This window comes from Rhinichthys klamathensis, unplaced genomic scaffold (assembly GCF_029890125.1).
Source record: "Rhinichthys klamathensis goyatoka isolate OS25496 unplaced genomic scaffold, OSU_Roscu_1.1 h1tg000040l_1, whole genome shotgun sequence".
Taxonomy (NCBI): domain Eukaryota; kingdom Metazoa; phylum Chordata; class Actinopteri; order Cypriniformes; family Leuciscidae; genus Rhinichthys; species Rhinichthys klamathensis.
Window position 1 is genome coordinate 10,872,930 of NW_026606587.1, and position 24,792 is coordinate 10,897,721.

At 38.8% G+C, this 24,792-nt stretch overlaps 1 protein-coding gene across 1 annotated transcript in view; it reads left to right on the top strand.

Annotated features, from left to right (window-relative positions):
• The window catches only part of ntrk2a (neurotrophic tyrosine kinase, receptor, type 2a), a 49,504-nt gene that overhangs the window by 19,091 nt on the left and 5,621 nt on the right, over positions 1–24,792 (top strand). The window contains exons 13-16 of the mRNA XM_056246851.1: positions 20,761–20,949; positions 23,589–23,719; positions 23,811–23,983; positions 24,312–24,552. Coding sequence (XP_056102826.1) covers positions 20,761–20,949; positions 23,589–23,719; positions 23,811–23,983; positions 24,312–24,552 — 734 coding nt within the window. The remainder of the gene's footprint in view (positions 1–20,760; positions 20,950–23,588; positions 23,720–23,810; positions 23,984–24,311; positions 24,553–24,792) is intronic.

Genomic DNA, 24,792 nt, shown 5'->3' on the forward strand with positions numbered 1-24,792 from the left:
GCACAGCTTTTTTTGTAACAGCGCGCGCGACGCCGCATCCGAGGATGAACGACTTCAAGCCGAATCTGCCCGAGCATGGCTACGTCTCACCGCACCGGCACGCAGTTTGCGCGTCTAAATTGCAAAGTTCATTGCAAAGTTTTTTTGTTAAGGTTTTGTTTACTGTGTGTGATTTATTTAAAACAAAGCACGTTCATTGCAACGTTTTTTTTGTTTTTGTTTTTTTGTTAAGGATTCATTTAATGGAAAGCACATTCACTTCTAGTTGTCTTGCTGTTCATTTTAAATAAACGTACACTGTAAAAAAATTGCTGTAGTTATGCAGCTGTTTGCCAGTAACTTACTGTGGATTTAAATTGATGTATATTTACCGGCAACAGTTTGTTCAAAGTTAAATGAACATTAAACATTAACAAGTCTTTGTCTTTACAGAATAAAATTCTAAAATAACAATCTAATGCAAAGCATTCTGGGAACCAGAAATCTTCATCAACCTTTTTCTGTTTTTTTCCTTCAGATTTTGGTTCCCAGAATACTTTGCATGAGGCTGTTATTTTAGTTTTATTCTGTAAAGATAAAGACTTGTTAATGTTTAATGTTCATTTAACTTTGAACAAACTGTTGCCAGTAAATAACATCAATTTAAAACTACAGTAAGTTACTGGCAATCAGCTGCCAGTAATACTGTAATTTCTACAGATTTTTTTTACAGTGTAGAGCGAGCTGTCCTATAACAGACGAACAGTTATTCAACCGAACGTCTAGCTGCTATCAAAAAAAAAAAGAAAAAAAAAAAAGGTTCTACTATCAGTCGACTACGGCAAAATCTAACGAATCAGATTCGACTATGAAAATCCTTAGTCGAAAACAGCCCTAGCCGTGTATGAAGCACAGAAGACACTTTAAAATGAAGAGGCTTTCGTTTGGTCCGCGCGATGAATCCACCCGTTGCAAAATCTGCATGGGGAAATGTTTCGCCTTTTGCTAGCGAAAATTTGCCGAACATCAGTAAATGTGACTGCACATAATCTCGGCACTTTCTCTGTTATTTACTAATGATCCTCAGATTTTCATTGTTTCATTCCCCACATATACGCGTGTTTGCGTTTGTCTTGCTCCTGACAGCTTGATAGTCAGTTGGTCTCTGAGTGAGAGCGTGTGATTGTTTTTGTGGTTTCTCTGAGAGGAAGTGTCGAGTTAGATGTCCTAAGGGGCTTATTTTCGCACAGTGGTCTTGAGTGTGTGTGTGTGTGTGTGTGTGTAAGTGCCTCCTTGGTTGTCCACAAGGACAAAGTGCATGATTATTTACTTATATGAAGGTTTCGTGCCCATATTTTTTTTATCCTAATTATGCTGTAATCACTGCGTGAATGTGTTTTCTCTCTATTTTTATTTTTTATACGAATCATTTAATGAGGATAAGGATTCAAGTGATAACTTTATTTCTAGATTCTTTAAACCCAGTGTGTTCTCAAACTTTCGGACCCGACTGTAGATACACACACAAACACATCTCCATGCACCATTGAGAGAGGAGCGGAAGTGGAGTGGGAACGAGGAACGAGGTGAAATTGTAGCCCTCGGGTTCAGGAAGTGTGGGTGTCTGCAGAGATGCAGTTCTCCATCTGCCTGACAGAGAGAGTCAGCAACCTTGTGCTTATCAATGATTCAGAGGCCAGGTATCAGTTTTCTCTGGTTTGGACGAATCAAAAAAATCAATAAAGCTTGTCAAGGTCAGAAGTATCATCAGTCCTTGACTCGTGGTCTTTGGTTAACAAACTAAAGGTGCTCCTCACCCTCAGCCACCATCCCACAATTCTCCTCTCTCCACCATCAGACGTGAAGGTTTTTATAGGAATGTCCCTGTTCAAAACAACATTTTAATACTTTGAACATAGCCCTAACAAACCAAGAACCATGTTTAAAATAATGCACTTGTAATAGAAGTCTGGGGAAAGGCACTGCTCTGGAAAAGACTGTTTTGAAAGTTATATCCAATATTTCAACTTGACCATGACCATGGAAATCTTGTATACCAGTAACTTTCACATGGATATTAGTAAGAGTCTGTTTACATTGGTTACACTTTACAATAAGGTTCCATTTGTGAACTGCAACAGTTAACTACTACAAAGTAAACATTTTATAATCTATAATATTAATTTCAACATTTACTAATAAGTTATTAAAATCAAAAGTTGTATCCTTTCATTGTTGTTTTTAATGGACGAGCTAACATTAAACTAGAAATTAATTTACTTTGTTATTATTAATGTTAACAAATATTCATACTGTACCAAATGCATAGTGCATGAACTAATGTTAACCAACGGGACCTTATTGTAAAGTGTTACCGCTAAGAATTATGTTGGTAATCTAGACCAGAATGTCTAACCCGATTTCATGAGAAAACATTATTTTACGAGGTGGCGATTTGTATAATGTGAAGAGTCAAACAAAGTATGATTTTTTGGGGAAAAAAGCAAGGACGAAGGTCCACCCCTAAACATAACCGCCACTGGGGTGTAAGCATATCGTATATCAATGATGCATCACTTATACGTTTAGTCCTGATTCACTTAGCGCTCACGCTGTCATTTTTAAGACAGATCCTAAAGATGTCAAAAAAACAACAAACTATATATATTTTTTGTGATAGAACTTGCTGAACATCCAAAACAATGTGTTGTGCTGGGCTAATGCGCTGTATGTGCGTAGCCTCCATATGATGCTATGTTGACTGGCTGAGAACTCATGAAGTGCTTATAAAATGTGTAAAGGGGTCAAAACAGCGGCAGGAATCCCTCCGCCGCGAGGAGACACGGTTCTGATGCCTGTACTGAACTGTGATGGGCATTGTAGCTCCTATAACGAGAAAACACTGGCAACTGCCGCATCTTCTGACATCACTTCCTGCTTTTGGTTCGTTTAGATGTCTTCGTTCTGTGATGCATTCATATTTCAGTCGAACCGCTTCAGAGTTCGTTTAGAAGTGGACTGGGTATGTGTTCACACTTGCCATGTTTGTTTGGATTAAAACGAACCCTGGTGCGATTGCTCTGTTAGCGCGGTTCATTTGAGTAAGCGTGAACGCTGCCATCCGAACCCTGATGACACCAAACAAGCGGACCGAGACACTGAAAAGATGGCTCTCGATCCGCTTCCAAACAAACTCTTGTGCGGTTTGACTGAAATATGAACGCAACACGGACCAAAGACCACAAACAGGACATGATGTCACAAGATGCAACCCTAAAAAGGACAGAATTATACCTCAAGCATACCTGATTTCTCGTCATAATAGCAATGTTGCCCATCACAGTTCAATACAGGCATCAGAACCGCAATTTTCATTTTTGTGTGTGACGGAGGGATTCCTGCCGCTGTTTTGACTCCTTTACACATTTAATAAGCTCTTCACGAGTTCTCAGCTGGTCAAAATACCATCATATAGGCTACGCACATACAAATAGCACATTTATTCCAGCAAACAGCATTGATTTGGATATTCGGTAATTTGCGATATACATAGCCTAAGTAAAAAAAGCCGACCAATCAGGTTGTGAACATATTCCTATGCCTTTAGGTTCGGTATCTTTAGGTTCTGTGTTAAAATGCCAATGTGAACGCTAAGCTAAGGTCCAGGACTAAATTTTTTTTTTTTTTTTTTTTTTTTTTTTTTTTTTGGTCTGGACCAAACAAACCAAGCGAATTGAACTACAAGTGTGAACACACCCTGAGACCAATCTTTTCAGTGTCTCAGTCCGCTTGTTTGGTGCGCACCAGGGTTCGGGTGGCAGCGTTCACACTTGATGAAAATGAACCGCACTTACAGAGCAGTCGCTCCAGATCGAACCAAACCTGTCAAGTGTGAACACAGCCTAAAATCCTTAAACAGTTAGTCGAAATGAGTTTCTGTGATAGTCGACAGCATGCCAGAGATGCTATATTTTGAACGCAGAACATTCCTTTAAATAACACAAAATACACAATGAATCTTGGGCTAAAGCACCAATGTGCGTTTTGTAACTGTAAAACAAATATAATATCTAGGTTGTAAATGTATAAGAAATTTCAACTCGTGTTTTTGATCACATTATTTGAAAGAACTATTAAATCACAACCAGTGTCACAGATCTAGATGAGGTGCACGACTGCTGTGGATGTTGAGTTTATTAAGCGGATCCAGTACCACGGTAAAACGTCCAGCCGGTAGGTCAAGGGCACATTACAGTGTTTCTGAGCGCATTGATGGTTCATTATTGTGGAGAGAGCATTCAATATTCAAGTGCATTCAAGCATTCAAGTGGCTGACATAAACTAGATGTCTAGAGAGCATGGAGGCCGTTATAATGTCAATATTTATATGCAGGAACACAATTTAATGACGACAAGAGATGTACACTATTGTTTAAATTAAATGAACACTTATTGTACACAATACTTAAATTCCCTTAAAAAAAAGGGCTTTGGCAGATTTTGGAACTGACACAAGAGTGTACTATCAAATCAAGTGTGCAGTTATTTGGCTGTGCCAGTTTCACAATAGAATATTACTGATTCAAGTAAATGTTGATTACTTAAAAAAATATATTCTGTAAAACAAAGCAAAAGTCTTGTTTATAATGAGACATTTACACTGGAAGTGAATGGTGCTAATTCGTTAATGTTCAGATTCTCACATTTTCAATAGTATCGCCACAACATGTTAACATGTTTTTTAGTCTGAGTTTTTTCTTTGTAAAGTTGTTATATACAATTTTACAAAACAATGGCCGTAAAATTAAGTATTATACTATTATAGCCATTAATTAGTATTTTAAATTAAATATTTTATTTTTATTTTTCAGTTTTCATTTTAGTTTTAGTAATTTTGTTATGTTTTGTCTTTTTTTTATATATATATATTTCTATTTAGCTTTCAATTTTGTTTTAGTCATTTTAGTCTAGCTTATTTCAGTTAGGTGTTTAGGTTTTTCATCTAATGTTTACATTTTGTTTTATTTCTGCTTTATTTCAATTACAATGTTTAAAATATATATTTTTTAGTTTTAGTTAACAATAACAACAGTGCAAGTCAAAGTGCCTCAATGTAACCTGTTTTTTTTTTAAGAAAATGAGAGATGAGTCAAAATTATTTTTGACTCATAGCAAAAATATTGTCGATTTAATGTAACTTGTATTGAACCCAGAATGTTCTACATGCAACTTAGTTGAAAAGAATCCATTAGCTTTCATATTACTATGTGATTACATTGTAATTACTAGTTAATTACAACATATAACTAAAGTACATTTTGTGGATCTGCTTGTAATTAAACATTTGAATAATTAATAGCATGTAATATGTGTAACGGGCACTGCAATGTAAAGAGATGTCATTTAAAGTAACCCTTTCATTCTTCCGTTTCATCTGTGATTAGATTGCTAGTGGTATATTTGTCTGGTAAGGGTTAAAGGGCTCATTTCATTGAATTCTTTAAGACGAACAGAATAAGCCCTGATTTAGCGTTCTGAAAACTCTCATTACCGAACGGCGACTTCCGCCTGTCATTCAGAGTGCGCTCGGTTCTTAAAGTGTGTGTGTGTGTGTGTGTGTGTGTGTGTGTGTGTGTGTGTTAAGAACTTGGGGGTGGACCTGCCTTCCCACCACATGCATAGTTGCCATAGTTGCAAGCGTCATAGTTACTCTGTTCCAACGATGAATCATTCTCACAGAGCATGAATCACCATTAGCTGAGATCACACACACATTCACTTGTGTAACATGCACAACACGCACAAACATGCCTAAAAATATGACAGTTATGTATCTGAGTTGTCTTCTCTCTGGTTGGCGATCACTAGGGCTGCGTTCCCATAGTCAGTCCAAATCCCATTATTTGTGTATCCGATTAGAATCTGATCTAAATTACGGACTGTCCACACTGTGTTGGGATGCGACACTTTGCAACAACACAACTTTGTTTCTGCAGCGACTTTCAGCATGTTTAGGACTAACTATCCCTCTTTTGTATGTCTGCCACACAGCTTTTGACTTTAACCTCTAGATGCTAATAACATTTTAGCAGTTTGATTATTATAATGATGCATTCCAAAAGGTCTGAAATGATTTGTTTTATTTACCGTTTTCCCTTTTTCTCTGTTTTCATTTATTATTAGATAATTCAGTTTACAATGTTTGATATATTTTCTTGTTTTTTATGTTGTATTGTGTTGTGTTTTTTATGTTTTGTTTTGTTGTGTTTTGGTTTCTTTTTAGGTTTTGTTTTATTTCACAATGTTCCCGTCGAGGTTGTGGCGAGATAGGAATGACTGCGGTCACACCAGACTGAACTGGACCGAGAATTTATGGACCATTTTGGGAGAGAGGTTTATGGCTGACCCCACCTGCAACACGCCAAGCCATCTAGCCAATCATACGATAGCTCATTATACAGGGTGGATTCTAATTGGTTGTTGCAGAAGAATGGTTCTCTAACTAACCCATGCAGTGGGGGAATGGTGTGACCTGGTCTCGTACTTGTGCCGAGTGGAATAAATGGGTGAATCCATCACTGGGTTTACTGTAAGCTGCTAGAATCTGTGTCAGTGGGCAAATGAACCCTTGATGCTTTAAGAGAGAAGGACAGATCGCACCCAAATGGAGTCGCTCATAAATGAATCATGCCAGATGGGCCTTTTTTCACCCTGTTCACACATTTAATGACCAGATAGCAAAGTGACAGCTGAACCATAAAGATTTGCACGTACTGGAAACAGACACACATATGTGTGAAGAGAGACAGTGTGCTCATTTTAACACACACGAAAAAATATGTACGAGACAGTGTCTTGTTCATCCTTTCATATTTATGTATGGTAAAAAGGCAGATAACACACTTTTAATATATATTTTTAATTGTGAAGATTTGTGGCCACTATTACTAAAACAGTATCAGCTGACACTCAGGATGTTCAATTCATTTGAGGCAGAAGAATCCTTCAAGTCAGCATGAAATCACTGTCGCTTTAATTTACTTTCTTAACACATTTTCATGGTCTTACTGGGAACGATTGATCAGACGAGAAAAACATATTTTTGGCCTTTATTTGCTTATGGCAACTTTCTCACAAACAAATCTTGTGTTTGAATATGCTGTTTCGTGCAGACATTCATCACATTATGGAAGTAAAATGGGGACGAATAACCTTTCAAACAAAACTGCATTTGCGCAATTGTTTAATGCCTGTATTTTGCGAAAAGTGTACACGTTGTTTATCAGTACAAACAAAAGTTTTTAATTTTAGACATCATAGACTCACTAACATACAGTAAGTGTAAAATGTAGTTCATTTTAACTGGACATGCACAGCTGCATGATTTTATTCATAAAATGATTTTATCTTTATGTTTGTTTTTGTTTGATTTACTGTGTCGTGTATATCTATAGACTTTTGGAGTTTTGATTTTTGTTAGATATAACAACCCCCAAGCTCATCAGGAGTTTTGTTATTTCTGCAAAATCAAATGATTTATCAAAATATCATGAAAACAAGCAAGAGATGGTGCTGCATTTAATAAAATGCATTACTTCAAATAACACACTGCTGCTTTCTTGTGTCTGGACGCCATCATCGCTTTAGTCGGCCTGACAGAAAAGCTCTTCAACGCGCAGAAAAAACAATCCGTCTCATGTCCCAAAGTGGAGGTGGAAGAATTTCCTCTTTTGCCCCCCCTCCTACTCTTTTTCTCTCTTTCTGTGCGTCTCTCTCTCACACACAAACACAGATGTCAAGAATGAAAGGCGTAATGCAGTGTGGTATTGCAGCTCGGAGGCAGTGATTGGCTTAGACTTCACCTTAGAAACTGTAAGGTGAAGTTTTCGGCATTTCTGCGAAGACCTTTGGGTGACTTTGAATGTCCAAGATCCCGGGTGCAGCTCGGAAAAATGAGAAGCTCTTTTGAAACCAGCTTTTTGTCCCTTTTCACTTCATTGTGAGTGGCAGTTTGATAAAGGCATGGCCAGGACCGTCCTTTATCAAAGGGGCTTTAGGGGACACGCGGCCCCCCTTCCTCTTACTCACACTGGGTCCCTCCTCATGCTTGGGACGGCCCTGGGCTTGGCATTAACACAACCGGCCTCATTACAGCTGGGCAGATACTTGGTGGTTGTAGGTAAAAAAGAGATCAGTGTTATCTGGGCAGTTCATCTACGCACGCAATACGTGGCGGATAACAACGCTATCTCACGACCAATTCGTACAAATTCGTGGATAATTTGTACGAATTTGTACAATTTGTCTAAACCCCAGTGATGGGTAGGTTTAGTGGCGGGGTCAGGGGGAGGTCATTCCTACGAATTGGCCATCTTGTAAAATATGTAGCTACAATTTTGCTACAATTTTACAAATTAGCCACCTCGGGATGCGTTTGAGGTTGAAAATCACTGTAACTGTAGACCTGCTGCTTCACAATGAAAAATATGGATGTCAAAAAAAGTGAGGTGTGTTTATGGACAGTTTATCTTTTAATCTAATCTTCTGTAATCCTATTTCCGTCGTATAATGTGTTGTATTATGTATAAACCTGCTAGGCAGCCCATCAGCCACTCCCCAATGTCCTGCATGACACTTTTATTTAGATGGTTGCCGTCCTCCCTTCTGTTCACAACATCTGTTCTCTCGATATGATTTCTCTTTCCATTCCTGAGAGCCACGGTCCCTCCTCTGACCCCTGCGAACATGCTCTTTTTACGGCAAATATTTTCTTTTCTATACCCGGAAAATATCCAAAGGGTCTCGCGTTGATTTAGAAGTCGAGACAAATCTCTCAACAACTCTGTGACCAAAAACAAGACAAGTAAAAGTATATAGTCTCTAAAAAATATCTTAAATCTAACTTTTCACCTTTGGGCTATGTGGTTGCCTTCAAACATGCTGAGTGATGCAGTCCAGTTTAAACAACCCCCAATGTGATGACACATGGTTAGAAAAGAAAATCATTAGTACCGTCACTTTAAAAGGCTTAGCTGGATAACATTCCAGTTATTTTATGTTTGGAGTGAAGGATGTTGATGATTTTGAAGTTTGCTTTCAGATTGCCCCGCTGAATCTCTGTCCATCTGTGTTTTCATTGGACATGTTCTTTCAAAGAGAAATGCTCATGGGGGAATGCTGGGCTATGTTTGGAAAAGCACACTGCCATAGGTCTCTTGGTCTCTACTCACAGTATTTATACGTCAAAAGTTTAGGGTCAGATGGATTTGTTTTTAAATAAATGAATAATTCTATTCAGATAGGATCTAATTTGACCAAAAGTTTCAGTAAAGAGACTTACATAAGTTACATAAAAAAGAAAAAAATCTATTTCAAATAAATGCTGTCCTTCTGAGGTTTACATTCTTCATAGAATCCTTAAAGTTTTGTGGTTCCACAAAAATATTAAGCAGCACAACTTTTTAGTGTCTCTTAAAGCAGGAAATCAGCTAATTAGTATGATCTCTGAAGGATCACTTGACACTGAAGACTGGAGTAATGATGCTTAACTGAATTCACACGAATAAATATATAAAATAGAAAACCGTTATTTTAAATTGTTGTAATATTTCACAATATTATCCTACTTTATTTTTCATCAAATAAATGGGTAACACTTTACTTGAAGGGGTGTACATAAGACTGACATGACACCTTCATAACCATGACATGACATATGTCATGAATATGAAGTAGGGTTTATGCATGTTTATGACAACTGTCATTAAGTTTCTTTCGCTCAATAATGACATTTTGAATGCAAATATGACATTGTTTAAGATGTCTTTGTTATGACACCTTGACATAAACCATAACATCATAACCTGTCAGTGTCTTTGTCATGACAACTTGACATTAAATTAAGTTAAACTGTCATGTGGTTGGTTTTGACATTGGCTGTCATAAGGCCATTATAACTGTGTCATGAATATTTTTCGTGACCTCAACTACAGTGGTACAAATTGAATTTGTCATTAAACAGTTATAATGGCTTCATGACAGCCAATGTCAAAACCAACCACCTGACAGTTTAATGTAATGTTAACCTAACCAATAAAGCTAAGTGGTTTCTTAAATTTGATAATTAATCTGCTAGGTCATGTTTATGACAGGTTGTGTTGTCTTAGTAATGTCAAGTTGTCATGACAAAGACACTGACAGGTTATGATGTATTGGTTTATGTCAAGGTGTCATGACAAAGACATCTCAAACAATGTCATATTTGCATTAAAAATGTCATAATTGAGCGAATGACACTTAATAACAGTTGTCATAAACATGCATAAAACTTCCTTCATATTCATAACATGTGTCATGTCATGATTATGAAGGTGTCATGTTAGTCTTATGCACACCCCTTCAAGTAAAGTGTTACCAATAAGGGTAACCTTGATGAGCATAAGAGACTTCTTTCAAAAACACCTAAATATTGTATATTTAGTATAATCCCCATACTTTTGAATGGTAGTGTACACTTGCCAAAATGTGCATCCCACAATGCAATGCATCTGACTTGAACTTCCATTTCCAGTGTAACAAGTGAACCAGAAGTAATAACAGCCAAGATTTTTTTTACACTTGCTGTGTTCGTGACAAGGTCATGTGACAGGATTAATCATTAATAGTGTTTTTCATACTGTACTAGTATAACCAAATAAAGTATATACTATGCAATAAAGTATATATACATACTGTAGTATGCTAGTATTTATTGTGAACACAGCCCTGGTCACCATTCACAGTGTCAAATATGAGTAAGATCAGAGAGCAGTTTATTTTTAACTTTCTTAATTTAGGTTTATGGGAGTTTAGGATAGATTTTCACCCCAGACCAGTGAGAAAATGTGAATGCAACACATTAGGAAGAAAGAGAGAGTGTTTTCCGTTGTTTCTTGAACTTCCTGTGACCTTGGGGTCTTCAGAAGGAAGAAGGGCTGGAGTTTTACTGTCACACGAGAGGATGAGGGTGTTTTTGGTCTTTAAAAATAGCAGCGGGCATTAAAAGCGAGAAAAGCGATCAATCTCTGTTATTTTTGGGAATATGATATTTTCCTCTTCATGTTCTGGCTTGAAAGAGCGCTCGGCACAGGGGTCCCAGTCAGTATTGCTGTGTAACCGAAATCCAATCCTGAAAACAATCCATCCGCTGCTGTCCTCTCTCGACGCTCTTTCCTTCCCACCCCTCATCCATCATTCCATCCATCCATCCATCCATCCATCTCTTCTCATTAACTCCTCGGATCGATAGATCACTTCCTCTCTGCTAGCAAGAAAAAGAGTTTAAGAGTGTGTAGACTGGCTGGGTTTTCTTACACACACACACACACACACACACACACACACACACACACACACACACACACACACACACACACACACACACACACACACACACACACACACACACACACACACACACACACACACACACACACACACACACACACACACACACACACACACACACACACACACATAAATGTGTGCAAGACAAGAGCTCTGGATTTTCAGCCTGAGAGTATCTGTGTGTATTTTGGCCCATTCACTGAATATGCATCTGAATGTCCTCATTCAAAACAACTGAAAACAAACCAGTGATTTTCACTTGTGCTTGTTGCATTTCTGTGTTCGAACATGTAGTCTATTTTACTTTTTTGTGTGCTTTACATGTAAATAAACATATCATGTAAATATTTAATAGTTTATATTAACATATTTCACATATTCACATATTTTAGCTAAATTTGCTGGCAAAAATTTACTGTCGATAGTATAGTAATGCATGAAGCACCACACACCAAAGCCACTTTCAAACCAAGCACCATTCTGTTGGTTTCGGTTCATGAGTCGCCGGTCCTCCTCGGCCCCTTGTACGGCCCGTCCATCACCGGTACACCTCAGCCCTTCACCCCTCTGGCTCCAAACCCCCAGCTCGGTCCCCCAACCCTCTGCCTTGGCCCTCAGTGCCTGCAACATCGCCCTGGTCCTTCATCCCTCCGGCTTCGCCTTGGTTTCTGGCCCACCTGACTCCGCCTCGGCCTGCAGATTCGTCCTGGTCAACACTGCCCTCAGCCCTCCAGCGAGCTCGGGTTTGCCGATTCCACCATGGCCTCCACTGGCCCCTTAGTGGTTCCTCCTTGGTTTCTCCCTCCATCAGTCCTTCCCTAGAGTCTTCCACCTGGGGGTCCTGGCCCTCCTTCCCACCCCTTTGGGGATAATAGCACCTCCTCCCACCACTTCGGTGTTAACAGTGCCAGGAGGCACTATCCGGGAGGGGGGTGAAATGTACAGTGGCCTGATCGGTTTTTGCTTGCTTTGGTCAAGAACTTTAAGTTAGTTAGTTGTTTTCCTGTATCTTAGTTACCTTAAAGGAATAGTTCACTTAAAAATGTAAATTCTGTCATCATTTACTCACCCTCAAGTTGTTTCAAACCTGTATGAACTTCTTTCTTCCTGAACACAAAGATATTTTGAAGATTGTCGGTAACCAGGAACATCAACTGTCTGGTTACCGTCATCCTTCAAAATATCTTAGTGTTCAGCAGAAGAAAGAAGTTCATACAGGTTTGAAACAACTTGAGGGTGAGTAAATGATGACAGAATTTACATGTTTAAGTGAACTATTCCTTTAACTTCTCATCAAAATAAACATGTGAGTTACAACCTGTCACTCACGTGAGATCACAGCACTAGCAAACCACAACCATCCAATCAATTCCCCAAGGATAAGATCAAGTCTCGCCCGACATTTTTTTATTTTTCGAACGTTTTAATACGTTCAAGTCTTGCTGCCGCATTTTGAACCATTTGAAATCAAGAGGAATGGCTGAGTCCCGAATACAGGGAGTTGCAGTAAAGTCTAGAAGAAAATAAGTGTGAATCACTGTTTTAAACTTCTTAAAAGAGAGAAGTGACTTCCCTTTATCCAAAGCTCTTGGTATAGTCAAGTCAAGTCACCTTTATTTATATAGCATTTCATGGGGGCTTTAATGAGTGAATATTTCATATAAACCCATGCACAAACCAAAGCAGTGTTACAAAGCTGATAGCTTTAACCCAATGTAATTGTATTAGGTGTATTATCATGTTTGAATAGGACAATTGTGAGTTTCGATTCAAAGACAGCATCATGTAAATCACTGAGTGTCATGTATCTCAAGAGACCTTCAACATTCAATTACCCGGTGAACAGCAGAGAGAATCAATACACTGGCCTGAGTTCTGTCCGGCCTCAGGCTCATGCGCTGTAATGTCAGGACCCCTGGTCACTTGGTCACTCCTGATTGTCTCCTCTTTCGTCTGCTGCCTCTCTCTCATTATTTTGCCCTCTTCACCCTCACCAGACTGCGCAGTCTGACCCCTGTCGCTTAAGTCCATTTGCAATGATTTTTGCAGTGAAACAAGTACTTAAACCGAATTGGCAATCAATCAAACCCATGTGAAGCCTTTGTGTGTTGATAAAAAATATATATAAATATAAACATTAAAATGCTTCATTTATAAATAATATATAACAATGTATGCCTAATATATAATATAATAGACTATAATATATTAATATAACACTAAATGAAGGATGATGTGTCTGAAGACTGGAGTAATGATGCTGAAAATTCAGCTTTGCATCACTGGAAACTGGAATCATTTTAAACTGCAATAATATGTCACAATATTGCTGTTTTTACTGTATTTTTTGTATTTTTGATGAGTTGGAAAGACTTTTTTAAAATCGTTATCTCCAAAAAAAAATCGTACAGACCCCAAACTTTTGATCGGTAGTATAGCCTACTCTCCAAACACAGACAAGTGTAATTATAAAAACAGTGAAAAGTCGCAGTGCTGTTGGATTGTATATCAGCACTGCTGGAACGCCACTCGGCCAATCAAATTCAAGGACCAGAACTTGCCACCCTGGCAATGAGCCAATCAATCGCCCCATTACTACAGCTATCAGTGTCTTCTCCAGCTCTAGATGATGTCATAATAGCTGTAAAATGGTGTTGACGTCCTGTAAAAAGTGTTCATTATTTTCACAGACACTTTTGCTGGTAACAAGACGCTTGGGTTTTCTAGTAAATGCTTTAAGCTGTCATGTGCTATCAGAGGAGTCATCGCAACATGGCTGATCTTCAGTTTCCTGTTTTATTTTCTCAGATATCAATGAGGCTAATGCACCTCTACCGCCGCTATATCATTCAACATGCCACTGACTCTTTAAGCCAAATATTCTGTCTTGACAGTCTCTATCTTTTACTTACTGATGGATAACTCTAAGTTGGCAATCTAAGAGTAGAGAAGGAAGATGATGTCAAGGTTAATGTGATTTACCCACGTAAGACAAGTTCCTGGATCACTTAGTTGGTCATGGAACAACCGGCTTTGGTCTGGAATTACTGGCTTCAACAATAAGTTTTACAATATCAGGCCGGGTTACGGATGGATCTACTTGTGGCGCTTTTCCATTACCAGTACCAGCTCGACTCGACTCGCCTTGGCTCGGCTCGCTTTTCGCTCCGTTTTCCATTGCAGAAAGTACCGCCACAAATAGTACCCGGTCGTCATAGCGACGCATTTCGTTCCTCGTTGCCCCATCAAGCTCTCGCTGGATCCTCTCTTCGGCAACCAAACAAAGGAATGTCTGCACCTCCTCGTTTGACCACGGCGTATTCTTCCGAGTTGCCATAATAATAGTAGTAAGTTTAGTAACTATATCTGGCCAAACTATTTAAAAATGGCGGGGTTATTCTGGATACTCCATCTGGCGTGTGCAATGATGACGCAGATTCTATGTGACCAATCAGCAGTCGGCATTGTTTTCACGTCACATTTTAGTATCGGCTTAGCTCGCCTCAGCTCGCTTAGAACCTCGCCGGAGGTGGTACGAAAAAAAGTACCCGAAAGCAGGTACAGGTACAACTTTTACACAGTGGAAAACCAAACAAAGACGAGTCGAGTCGAGTCGAGCCGAGCCGAGGCGAGCTGGTACTGTGTAGTGGAAAAGCGCCATTGGTCATGTGTTTTTAGTTATGGAATAGCTACCCGTTCATGCAAACAACAAGTGTAAATGGCCACCAAGAAATATTTCACATGAATAGCAATCAAACTCAAACTTTGGTGCTCTGAGGCCCTGTTTACACGTCGTATTAAGATGCATTTTGGTCAATTGGATCACGATGCTAAATACAGGTGTAAAGGGTTTCTAAAACTCTTTGAGCTTGTCCACTTTCGACCACTTCCAGAGGTAGTCGAAAACACATTCGACCGGATTGCTTTCGTACTGTAAACGCTCATGTGGCCGAATGTGTTCGAACAGCCACAATAGACCGTCTTCTCTCCGCCTACTGACTTAATGCATTCATTATGGGAAGCGCGCTAGCCAGACGGGATTTAAACTTTGTCGGCTGAAGATCTAAGTTTGGTTTGAGGACAAAAACGTACCAAGCACAATGTTCTCTCGCCATTCCTGATTTCTAACACACATTAACACACACAACGTTCAGCTGGTCTTACGGCTGTAAGAACAGAAATGAAAGCTGCTGCTCTCTGTATGTTTCCGTCGTCTCCAGTCGCGTTCATATGTAAAATGCGTGAGCTTATTTTGTCCATTAGATCAAAAGATCTGAAAAAGTTCTTTCATTTACCCACCCATAGACCCTCCCCCTGATTAAATCAGGACAGAAGTGGTTGAAAGTGGACAAAAGAGACGGATTAAAGCAGCAGGTTTAAATGGGAATGTGTCTCCCTCGTCTACTTGTCACCCGATCGACCAAAACGCATCTTAATACCGGGTGCAAACTGGGCCTAAGATGCATACAAAATGTTTCTTTGTCTCTTTCTTCTGCAGAACACTTTTTTTTTAATGAGGTATCGCTCTAGGACAATGCAAACATTTGAAGGGACTTCATGTCTGTTCCTCAGTCTCATTTACATTTCCTTCATATTAAATATGGCATCTGACACCTGAGGAACATAGGTTTATTGAATGATTGGAAATGTTCCAGCGTGATTTCTGTCTTCTATTCATCCTACTGTTGTGCAATGTTACTGTTATGCAACTTAACATTTAGATGTTCAAGTAGATGTTCCAAAATCAACATCCTGTTGTTCCTGGAACAACATATCAACCCCTTTATGTGCACTGATTTAATGGATGGGGTTCGGGTTATGATTGGTGGATGTCCTGTTTTTCTACAAAGACAGCCAAACCACTGATCTTAAAGGGATAGTTCTCTTTGAAATAAATTTTTGATATGTTTTAGCTTACCTTAAGGGCATCCAAGATGTAGGTGTCTTTGTTTCCGCAGTAGTTTCAATTTTTATATTTTTAGGTCAAACCGTTCTTGTCTGTCAGTCATATAATGCAGGTCTATGGTCACCACCTCAAAGAGCATGCACAGAGAAGTCCAAATTAAACATGATTTAATGACTCGTAAATGTAAGTACACATTGATGGCCTAAGACACGAAACGAGCGGTTTGTGTGAGAAAACGAACAGTATTTATATCGTTTTTACCTCTTGTAACCACAGCCACGTCCAAGTGATCTGAGGGCGCGGGCGCTTCGGTCTGTGCGTTCTCACACAAACCGCTCGTTTCGTGTCTTAGGCCATCAGTGTGTACTTACATTTACGAGTCATTAAATCATGTTTAATTTGGACTTCTCTGTGCATGCTCTTTGAGGTGGTGACCATAGACCTGCATTATATGACTGACAGACAAGAACGGTTTGACCTAAAAATATCAAAATTGAAACTACTGCGGAAACAAAGACACCTACACCTTGGATGCCCTTGAGGTAAGTTAAAACATATCAAAAATTAATTTCAAAGTGAACTATCCCTTTAAGACAAGACACTACAAGGAAAACATTACCCTTATGATGCATTATAAATGCAGGCTTTATCTGGTGTTATAATGCATTTTACTCTTAAAAGTTATAACCACAAATAGGCAAGTATGATGATGTATTGTACCTGTTGTTATGATTATTTGTAAGATGATACAACGTATTATAAGGTTGTTTATAAGACGTTATTCATGTATTATAATGCATCAAGAATACCTGTATAATGCATTATAAACAGGGGTGCACATAACTGGTGCGCATGTGAGGTAGAAATAAACGACCGATTACTTACTGGAGTTGGATTTTTTTCCATCTCTGGTAATATAGCAATCATGATGATAAGTGTGTTCATTAATTATAAGGGGTGCAACGGAACACAGTTGATCCATGATCCGTACGGATCAAGTCCCACGGTTCGGCACGCATGTGATTTGTGGATAAACTGGTAAGTTTAACCACCATAGAGTGAAAGTTTATCATTTGGACGTGTTTTGTCTTGCCAATTTACACATTCGAACGATTTTAAATGCGGAAGAAGAGGTGAAAATCGGGACTCGCGTGCTGTTATCTGTGCGCACAACCTCACACACTCGAAGAGCGCAGAGAGAGAGAGAGGCGCGTTTCAGACAGTGCTCGAACATCGAATTGATTCCTCTTTCGCGTTTACTTGCGCTTGAACTGACACATGCACACAAAATGATGTCAAAATACCCGTCTCGACAAGTATTCTCTTGGTTATGTCTTAAAGGAACACTCCGACTTTTTGGGACTTTAGCCTATTCACCTTATCCCCCAGAGTTAGAAAAGTCCATACATACCTTTTTCATCTCCGTGCGTGCTATAAGTCTGTTTGACGCACCCACCGCTAGCCTAGCTTAGCACAAAGACTGGATGTAAATGGTTGCAGCTAGCATACTAATCCAAATAAGTGACAAAATAACGCAAACATTTTCCTATTTACATGTTGTGATTTGTATAGTCACAGAGTGTACAAAAAACAAAGTCACATGAGACACAGACATATTTTAACCGTATAAATACTGGGAACTATATTCTCTGAAGGCGAAGCACTGCTACTTGGGCGGAGTGATAACCGCAGCACCGAGACGCGCCGTGGTGAGGAGCAGAGAGCGCGTCTCAGGTGCTGCGGTTATCACTCCGCCCAAGTAGCAGTGCTTCGCCTTCAGAGAATATAGTTCCCAGTATTTATACGGTTAAAATATGTCTGTGTCTCATGTGACTTTGTTTTTTGTACACTCTGTGACTATACAAATCACAACATGTAAATAGGAAAATGTTTGCGCTATTTTGTCACTTATTTGTATTAGTATGCTAGCTGCAACCATTTACATCCAGTCTTTGTGCTAAGCTAGGCTAGCGGTGGGTGCGTCAGATAGAGTTACAGCACGCACGGAGATGAAAAAGGTATGTATGGACTTATCTAACTCTGGGGGATAAGGTGAATAGGCTAAAGTCCCAAAAAGTCGGAGTGTTCCTTTAAGTGAACAGTTAAGAAAGAAACCGGATGTGTGTCAGTATATTCGGTCCGTGCATTCGGTCTTAAAGTGACAGCAGCCTAATATTCCTGCTGTTGTCTGTGTTAATAAAATTAAAAAAACATCATCATCATCTACCATGTTGGAGAGAAAGAAGATAACGAGGAGAGCAGTCAGGAGGAAAGTGATGCTGACAGCTTGTAGGACAAGTGTGCCGCGTAAAGCGTGAGTACCAAGCAGCATCTCCAGTTGCTCACTTGAGAACCAGACCAAAAAAGTTATGTGCACCCCTGATTATAAATACAGGCTTCATAGAAAGTGTTACCAAATATTTTTTATATATACTTAAAACTAATGTATAGTAGTTTGATATATTGATACACAGGTTTCACAATAAATAGAAGCATGGAAGAAAATGAGTTATAGTCTCAATAAAATGCAATCTAAAACTTTTTTTTAAAAGGGGCCCTTGTGGTTTTTTCCAACTTTCTTTAGTGTGTAATGTTGCTGTTTGAGCATGAAACATGTCTGCAAAGTTCCAAGTCACTCCAGAGGAAGTTATTCTCTATGTCAGTGTCACTGTTTCCAAACTCCATGAAACACTTCCATTGTAGTCTTGATTTTTCTTCCGGGAACAAACACGTCACAATATTCCTTATTTAAATAGACAGGGATTAAGGCATACGCAGAATAAAGGGCCCCGCCTGGTTCGAGTTGAGTTAGTGTGTTGAAACTCACAGTTATGGTAAGTGGCGTGACATTTCCCATACACGCTCGAAGTGCTTGACTAATCACAACACACTGGTCCAGCTGACCAATCAGAGCACATTGCGCTTTTCGGAAGGAGGGGCTTCATGGAGACTGGAACTACATTTCACAAAAGCATCATAAGCCTATGAGTAGATCGTAGAACCATTGCCACCAATGGTCTCTGTGATCAACTTAGCTTACGATGCTTTTGGGAAAGAAAGCCCAGAGTTTTACTGACAGACTGGGAAGAGAGGAGCTGCAATAATGTAAAATATGTGAAAATAATGTGTTTTTGAACATTCAAGCATGAAAACCTATTCTAGTAGACCCCAAAAACAAAATCAAGACTGTAAAAGGGCATAATAAGTCAACTTTAAAACTATTTCCAGCTAAAATGCTTTTTCGCAAAGTATCATTTCCTGGGAATAGTTCATGATGTATTGCTAAACATTGTAAACCTCATGGAAATGGATCAATTACACCCTTGATGGCGATTCTGTTGAAACATTTTGGTTTTCTTGGCTCTTGAAGATGTTTACATGTGCACTATTAATTTCTTTTAGTTGGTTCCTTGTGTTTTATTCCAATTTCAACAGAAAACCGATTTCAGACACTGATTGAGTATCATGACTGCTGATCACTGTGGTTTTAGGGGTCTTGTCTGTATAGTATTATTAATCTTGGAATTAGTTATGTTCCCCTTTTGCTTTAATGACAGCAGAATTTGAGCTGCATGAACTTTTATAAAAGTTTATATAAAACCTGATGATCTTGTTCTCCATCATGATTTGAGAATGATTCAAACATCATTGTGTGATTCAATTGAATCAAGAACATCTGACGGTCTGAAGAAAAAAAAAGTGTTAGCATGATATCAATGTCTCAAATTACTTGATTAGTGCACCAAGACTAGATATTTTATATTCAGTCTTTGTCAATGAATAAATAAAATCCAGAAGTTTGTGTTGGTCATGATGATCATGTTTTCCAGCATAATTTGAGAATGATTCAAAGAGTATCTTGTGCTTCAGTTAAATCAAGAACATCTGACCATCTGTACAAAGAGTCACAGGATGTCAGTGTCCCAAATGTAATTAGTGACCAAGAAATAGTGCAGAACTTTAAAAGTATCATAATCATATTATATTATAAAGGTTATATGATGGTTCAGAATATTTCCAGCTTGTAATGACCAACTTGTCCCAAATTTTCATTGTCGTCTCAGAGTTTTGGACCCTACTATACATACGAATATCCTGTCAGACAGGAAGCCCCCCACTGTTTTTTTTTTTTTTTTTCTCAATGTATTACATTTTTCCTTTCTGGTTCTGCCAAAACGTTTGACTTTAAACTGGAACAGTGTCAATCTTTTCAAATGGGCTTGCTGTCCCGGAGAGACCTTGCAGTGATGTTTTTAGTTAAACATTTCTGATGGTTTTATTGATCATTTTTGTTGTTTAATTTTGTTGGAACATTGGATCAAGCGATTGTTTATTGTGGCACAGAATATTAAACTTCCCTTGCAAATGTGTATGGGGGCAAAAAAAAATTATAATCTTGATGCCAATAAAAATGATATTTTAATAGCAGTATACTCTTGCCAGGAAAGAAATGTTTTGGTTCTGAGTGCAAATCTTTGTCTTTGACACAGGTCCTTCCTCAGTCATCAGTAATGACGATGACTCTGCCAGCCCTCTTCATCATGTGTCCAATGGTTCTAACACACCCTCGTCCTCTGACATGAACGCGGACGCCGTCATCATCGGCATGACCAAGATTCCCGTCATAGAGAACCCGCAGTACTTCCGCAGCACCAGCAGTCTGCTCAAATCTGATACCTGTGAGTACCTGTGTCTGTCTGTCTTTGTTGTTTCATTTGTGTCTTGCCAACCTATGAAACAATGCTAGCCCAATTACTACAAAAAATAACAATATGGATTTTTTTTTTGTTGCAATGAGACCATTTCAAATAAGTACATTCCCCCCTACATATTGTTTTAAACTTTATTTCGATGGTCCACTTTAGTCATTCTACTAAATATAGGCTAAGTAACATTGCAACTAGATGTCAACTAACACTCATTATTCAGGGAATGATTATTATTCCCTTAGAGTATTAGTAGACTTTTAGGTTAGTGTTGGGGTTAGTACAATAAGTTGACATGTAGTTGTAAAGTTACTTATAGTCAGTAGAATGTCTGTTGGGGAGCATCAAAATAAAGTTTAATACTACTAATAGTAGTATACTTGTAGTGTACTAACACTCTAATGGTGTTTAAACATAATGTAATATTAAAAGGGAAGTGTACTGTAGAGTAAATTAAAGGCAATAAATAATTGACTATTTAAATAAAGTGATAGTTCACCCAGAAATGAAAATTCTGTCATTAATTACTCGCCCTCACGTCGTTCCAAGCCCGTTAGACTTGTGATCATCTTCAGAAGTTTAGTCCAATTTTTCTGAAGAGACTCGATCGCTTTATATGATGAAGAGATTTAATTTAGTCTTTTATTCACATATAAACATTGATCAGCGAACATAAACAGAAGCTCAACCGAACCTGCTTGACTCGCAAGAACACATCTCATTGGTTCTTGCAGAAGCTCAAACGTGCTGCGTAATGCGAGAATGAACCTCATTGGTTCTCGCACGTCAAGCGAATATGCTTGAGCAAACTGATGTGTGAGTTGATGAATGTTTATATGTGAATAAAAGCCTAAATTCAATCTGTTCATCATATAAAGCGGTCGTGTCTCTTCAGAAAATTTGGACTAAACCACTCAGTACATTTCGATTAGTTTAACCAATCTCTTTAATCTCTTTATGAATTTTTTGAACATCAAAGTGGTAGTTGCATAGCTGTCAATGGAGGGACAGAAAACTCCCAGATTTAATCAAAAAGATCTTAATTTGTCAAGAAAAGGTCATGTAAAGTCAAGAAAGGTTTGGAACAAAATGAGGGTGAGTAATTAATGACAGAATTGACATTTTTGGGTGAACTATCCCTTTAATTTTTTTTTTTACATTCTGGTAATGAGAATATTGGTGGAAATGTGCTTGGCTTAATGGCCCTACAGTAGGTATCATTTTCTTCAGGAAAATTGAATTAGGGGGAACATACTCAAACATTTATTTGGCAGGTTTATATGACTGTGCATCTGCATACACAATCACACAGCATCTTAAATATTTATTTTATAACCCTCATCACTTGCCTTTCTCAGTTTTTACGTTCTCTGTGTCCTTTCCTTCCCACTCTGGTTACTTTTAATATAGGGTTATGGTGTACAGTGAGTTACTGTAGATCGATGCAGCCTCATCATCTAGCTCTCGCTAATGTAATCGGCTGACTGGCTAGTTTTTCTTCAAAAGCATTTCTTAATCACATTAAGGATAAATCTCTAAGAGTGCAGTGTCTGTTCAGAATCTTCTCTCTCTCTCTCTCTTTATCTCTCTCTCCTCCAGCACACTAAACGACTGATTAATCTCGTCGTCTTATCTCTGCACTGTCCTCACTCTCTTGAGGGACGTCTGGGATAAGAAACGTCTCTTTTCCACCAAATCTGAAATAATCTCTAGTACACCTTTTATTAAATTATGTCCAATGTCTGGAATTGCATGTGTCTGATTATAAATAAAGCTCTTGGAAACCCATTATTTAATAATAATTATTTAAAAAACTTGGGATGCCATTGGGATGTCTATCGAACAAACACACACACGAAAAATAGATATTTTGAAGAATGTTTCAGCTGTTTTTGTCCGTACGATGAAAGTCAATGGGGTCTAAGCTCAAAAAGGGACATACTCCAGCAGTTTAATCCAAGTCTTCAGAACCATTGCGATCCCTTTGTAAATCAAAAATGGTGACACGTCAATAACATCAAAGTTTGACATGTCAGCATATTTTATTTGAGCTCTGTTTTGTTGATCAATGATTTGATCTGATCAGAGAGTGAATAACCACGTAGTGAATTTCAAGTGAATGAAACTATAAAAGGAGTGTGACTGTCTGTATACAACTCCTGAACATGCTCATGATGTGTGATGTCTGCGTGAACAGGTGCGTGGAGGTATGGAAATACATATGTTGACAGATCATTGCATTTCGTATCATCCATCCTAGAATGACCTGTACCTGAAGACCTTGTTAATGTTTCCTGTTTGAGAGAATGTTCCGGATTCTCCTGTTACTGAGACTATTACTCAGTTTCATATTTCTGAGACTTTAGTTTTGCTTAGTTCCTTAAGTTTCCTGATTTCACCGCCCCTTGAGTCTCCAGTCTTCAGGAGTCATCAGCTTTTGAGTCTTCGTCCTGTGAGCCACAATCTCGATCCCCAAGGTCACAACCCATGTCCACCATGTTTGGCTCCAATCCCATTATACTATTTTGGGATTGAAGGTTACAGAGTTGAAGGGCAGTGCAAAAAGGCTAAATGTAGCATTAATGTGTGATTGTGTTGTGTTCTTTCGACAGTTGTTCAGCACATTAAGAGGCACAACATTGTACTGAAGAGGGAACTTGGAGAAGGAGCGTTTGGGAAAGTGTTCCTGGCCGAATGCTACAACCTGTCCGCAGAACAGGAGAAGATCTTGGTGGCTGTCAAGGTTGGCTGTTTAATTTAGCATTTGATGTTAGCATACGGATCACTATACGTTCAGTATACTCATTGTATTTGTACACATTCTGTGTTTGTAGACATTGAAAGAGGCCAGCGAGAACGCCAGGAAGGACTTCCATCGTGAGGCCGAGTTGTTGACCAATCTGCAGCACGAGCACATCGTCACGTTCTACGGAGTGTGTGTGGAGAGCGATCCGCTTATTATGGTGTTCGAGTACATGAAGCATGGCGACCTCAACAAGTTCCTCAGGTACAGCTTCCTGAACGTGTCTGTGCGTGTTCGCATTGGAATCCAATAGTGCTTAGTCACATCTTTTCTTTAGTTGCTTTGTCCTTGTAGGCTAATCATTTTTCATGTAGCTATTGAAAATCTGTCACTAATACAAAGTAAACCATAGGACTTTCATTGCTGCTTTTTAAAGCTAGTTAAGAAAGTGTTCTGGTTGGTAAACAAATCCAAATGATCTTTCAGGATGCTGATGGCCAGTTATATAATGTTTTAGTTTATCTCTGAGTTTAAAATGAGTGTTTTTGAATTGTGGTCTGGTTGAGGTTGTTACGTTCTCTGTTCGCCCCAGGGCTCATGGTCCTGATGCGGTTCTGATGGCTGACGGACAGGTACTGCAGCAGGCAGAGCTCACTCAGTCTCAGATGCTTCATATTGCGCAGCAGATCGCCGCAGGCATGGTGTATCTGGCTTCCCAGCACTTTGTTCACAGAGACCTGGCCACACGAAATTGCCTAGTCGGGGAGAATCTCCTGGTGAAGATTGGAGACTTTGGAATGTCCAGAGATGTCTACAGTACAGATTACTATCGGGTAAGATTTGCTTTATAGTTGTAAATTCTAATTCTAATATGTTTACATTATTAATAGTAATATTACTATTACATAATTATGTTTGTAACGAGGTTAGATGTTGTGGGAAGGAGGAGGCGGGAACCGGCGAATACATTTAACAGACTTTAACAGACTTTTAATAATACGAAAGTAAAGACAGCAGCCCCTCACGGACGACTGCTGTCACATATAATAAAACAAAACATCAAATAAAATAGT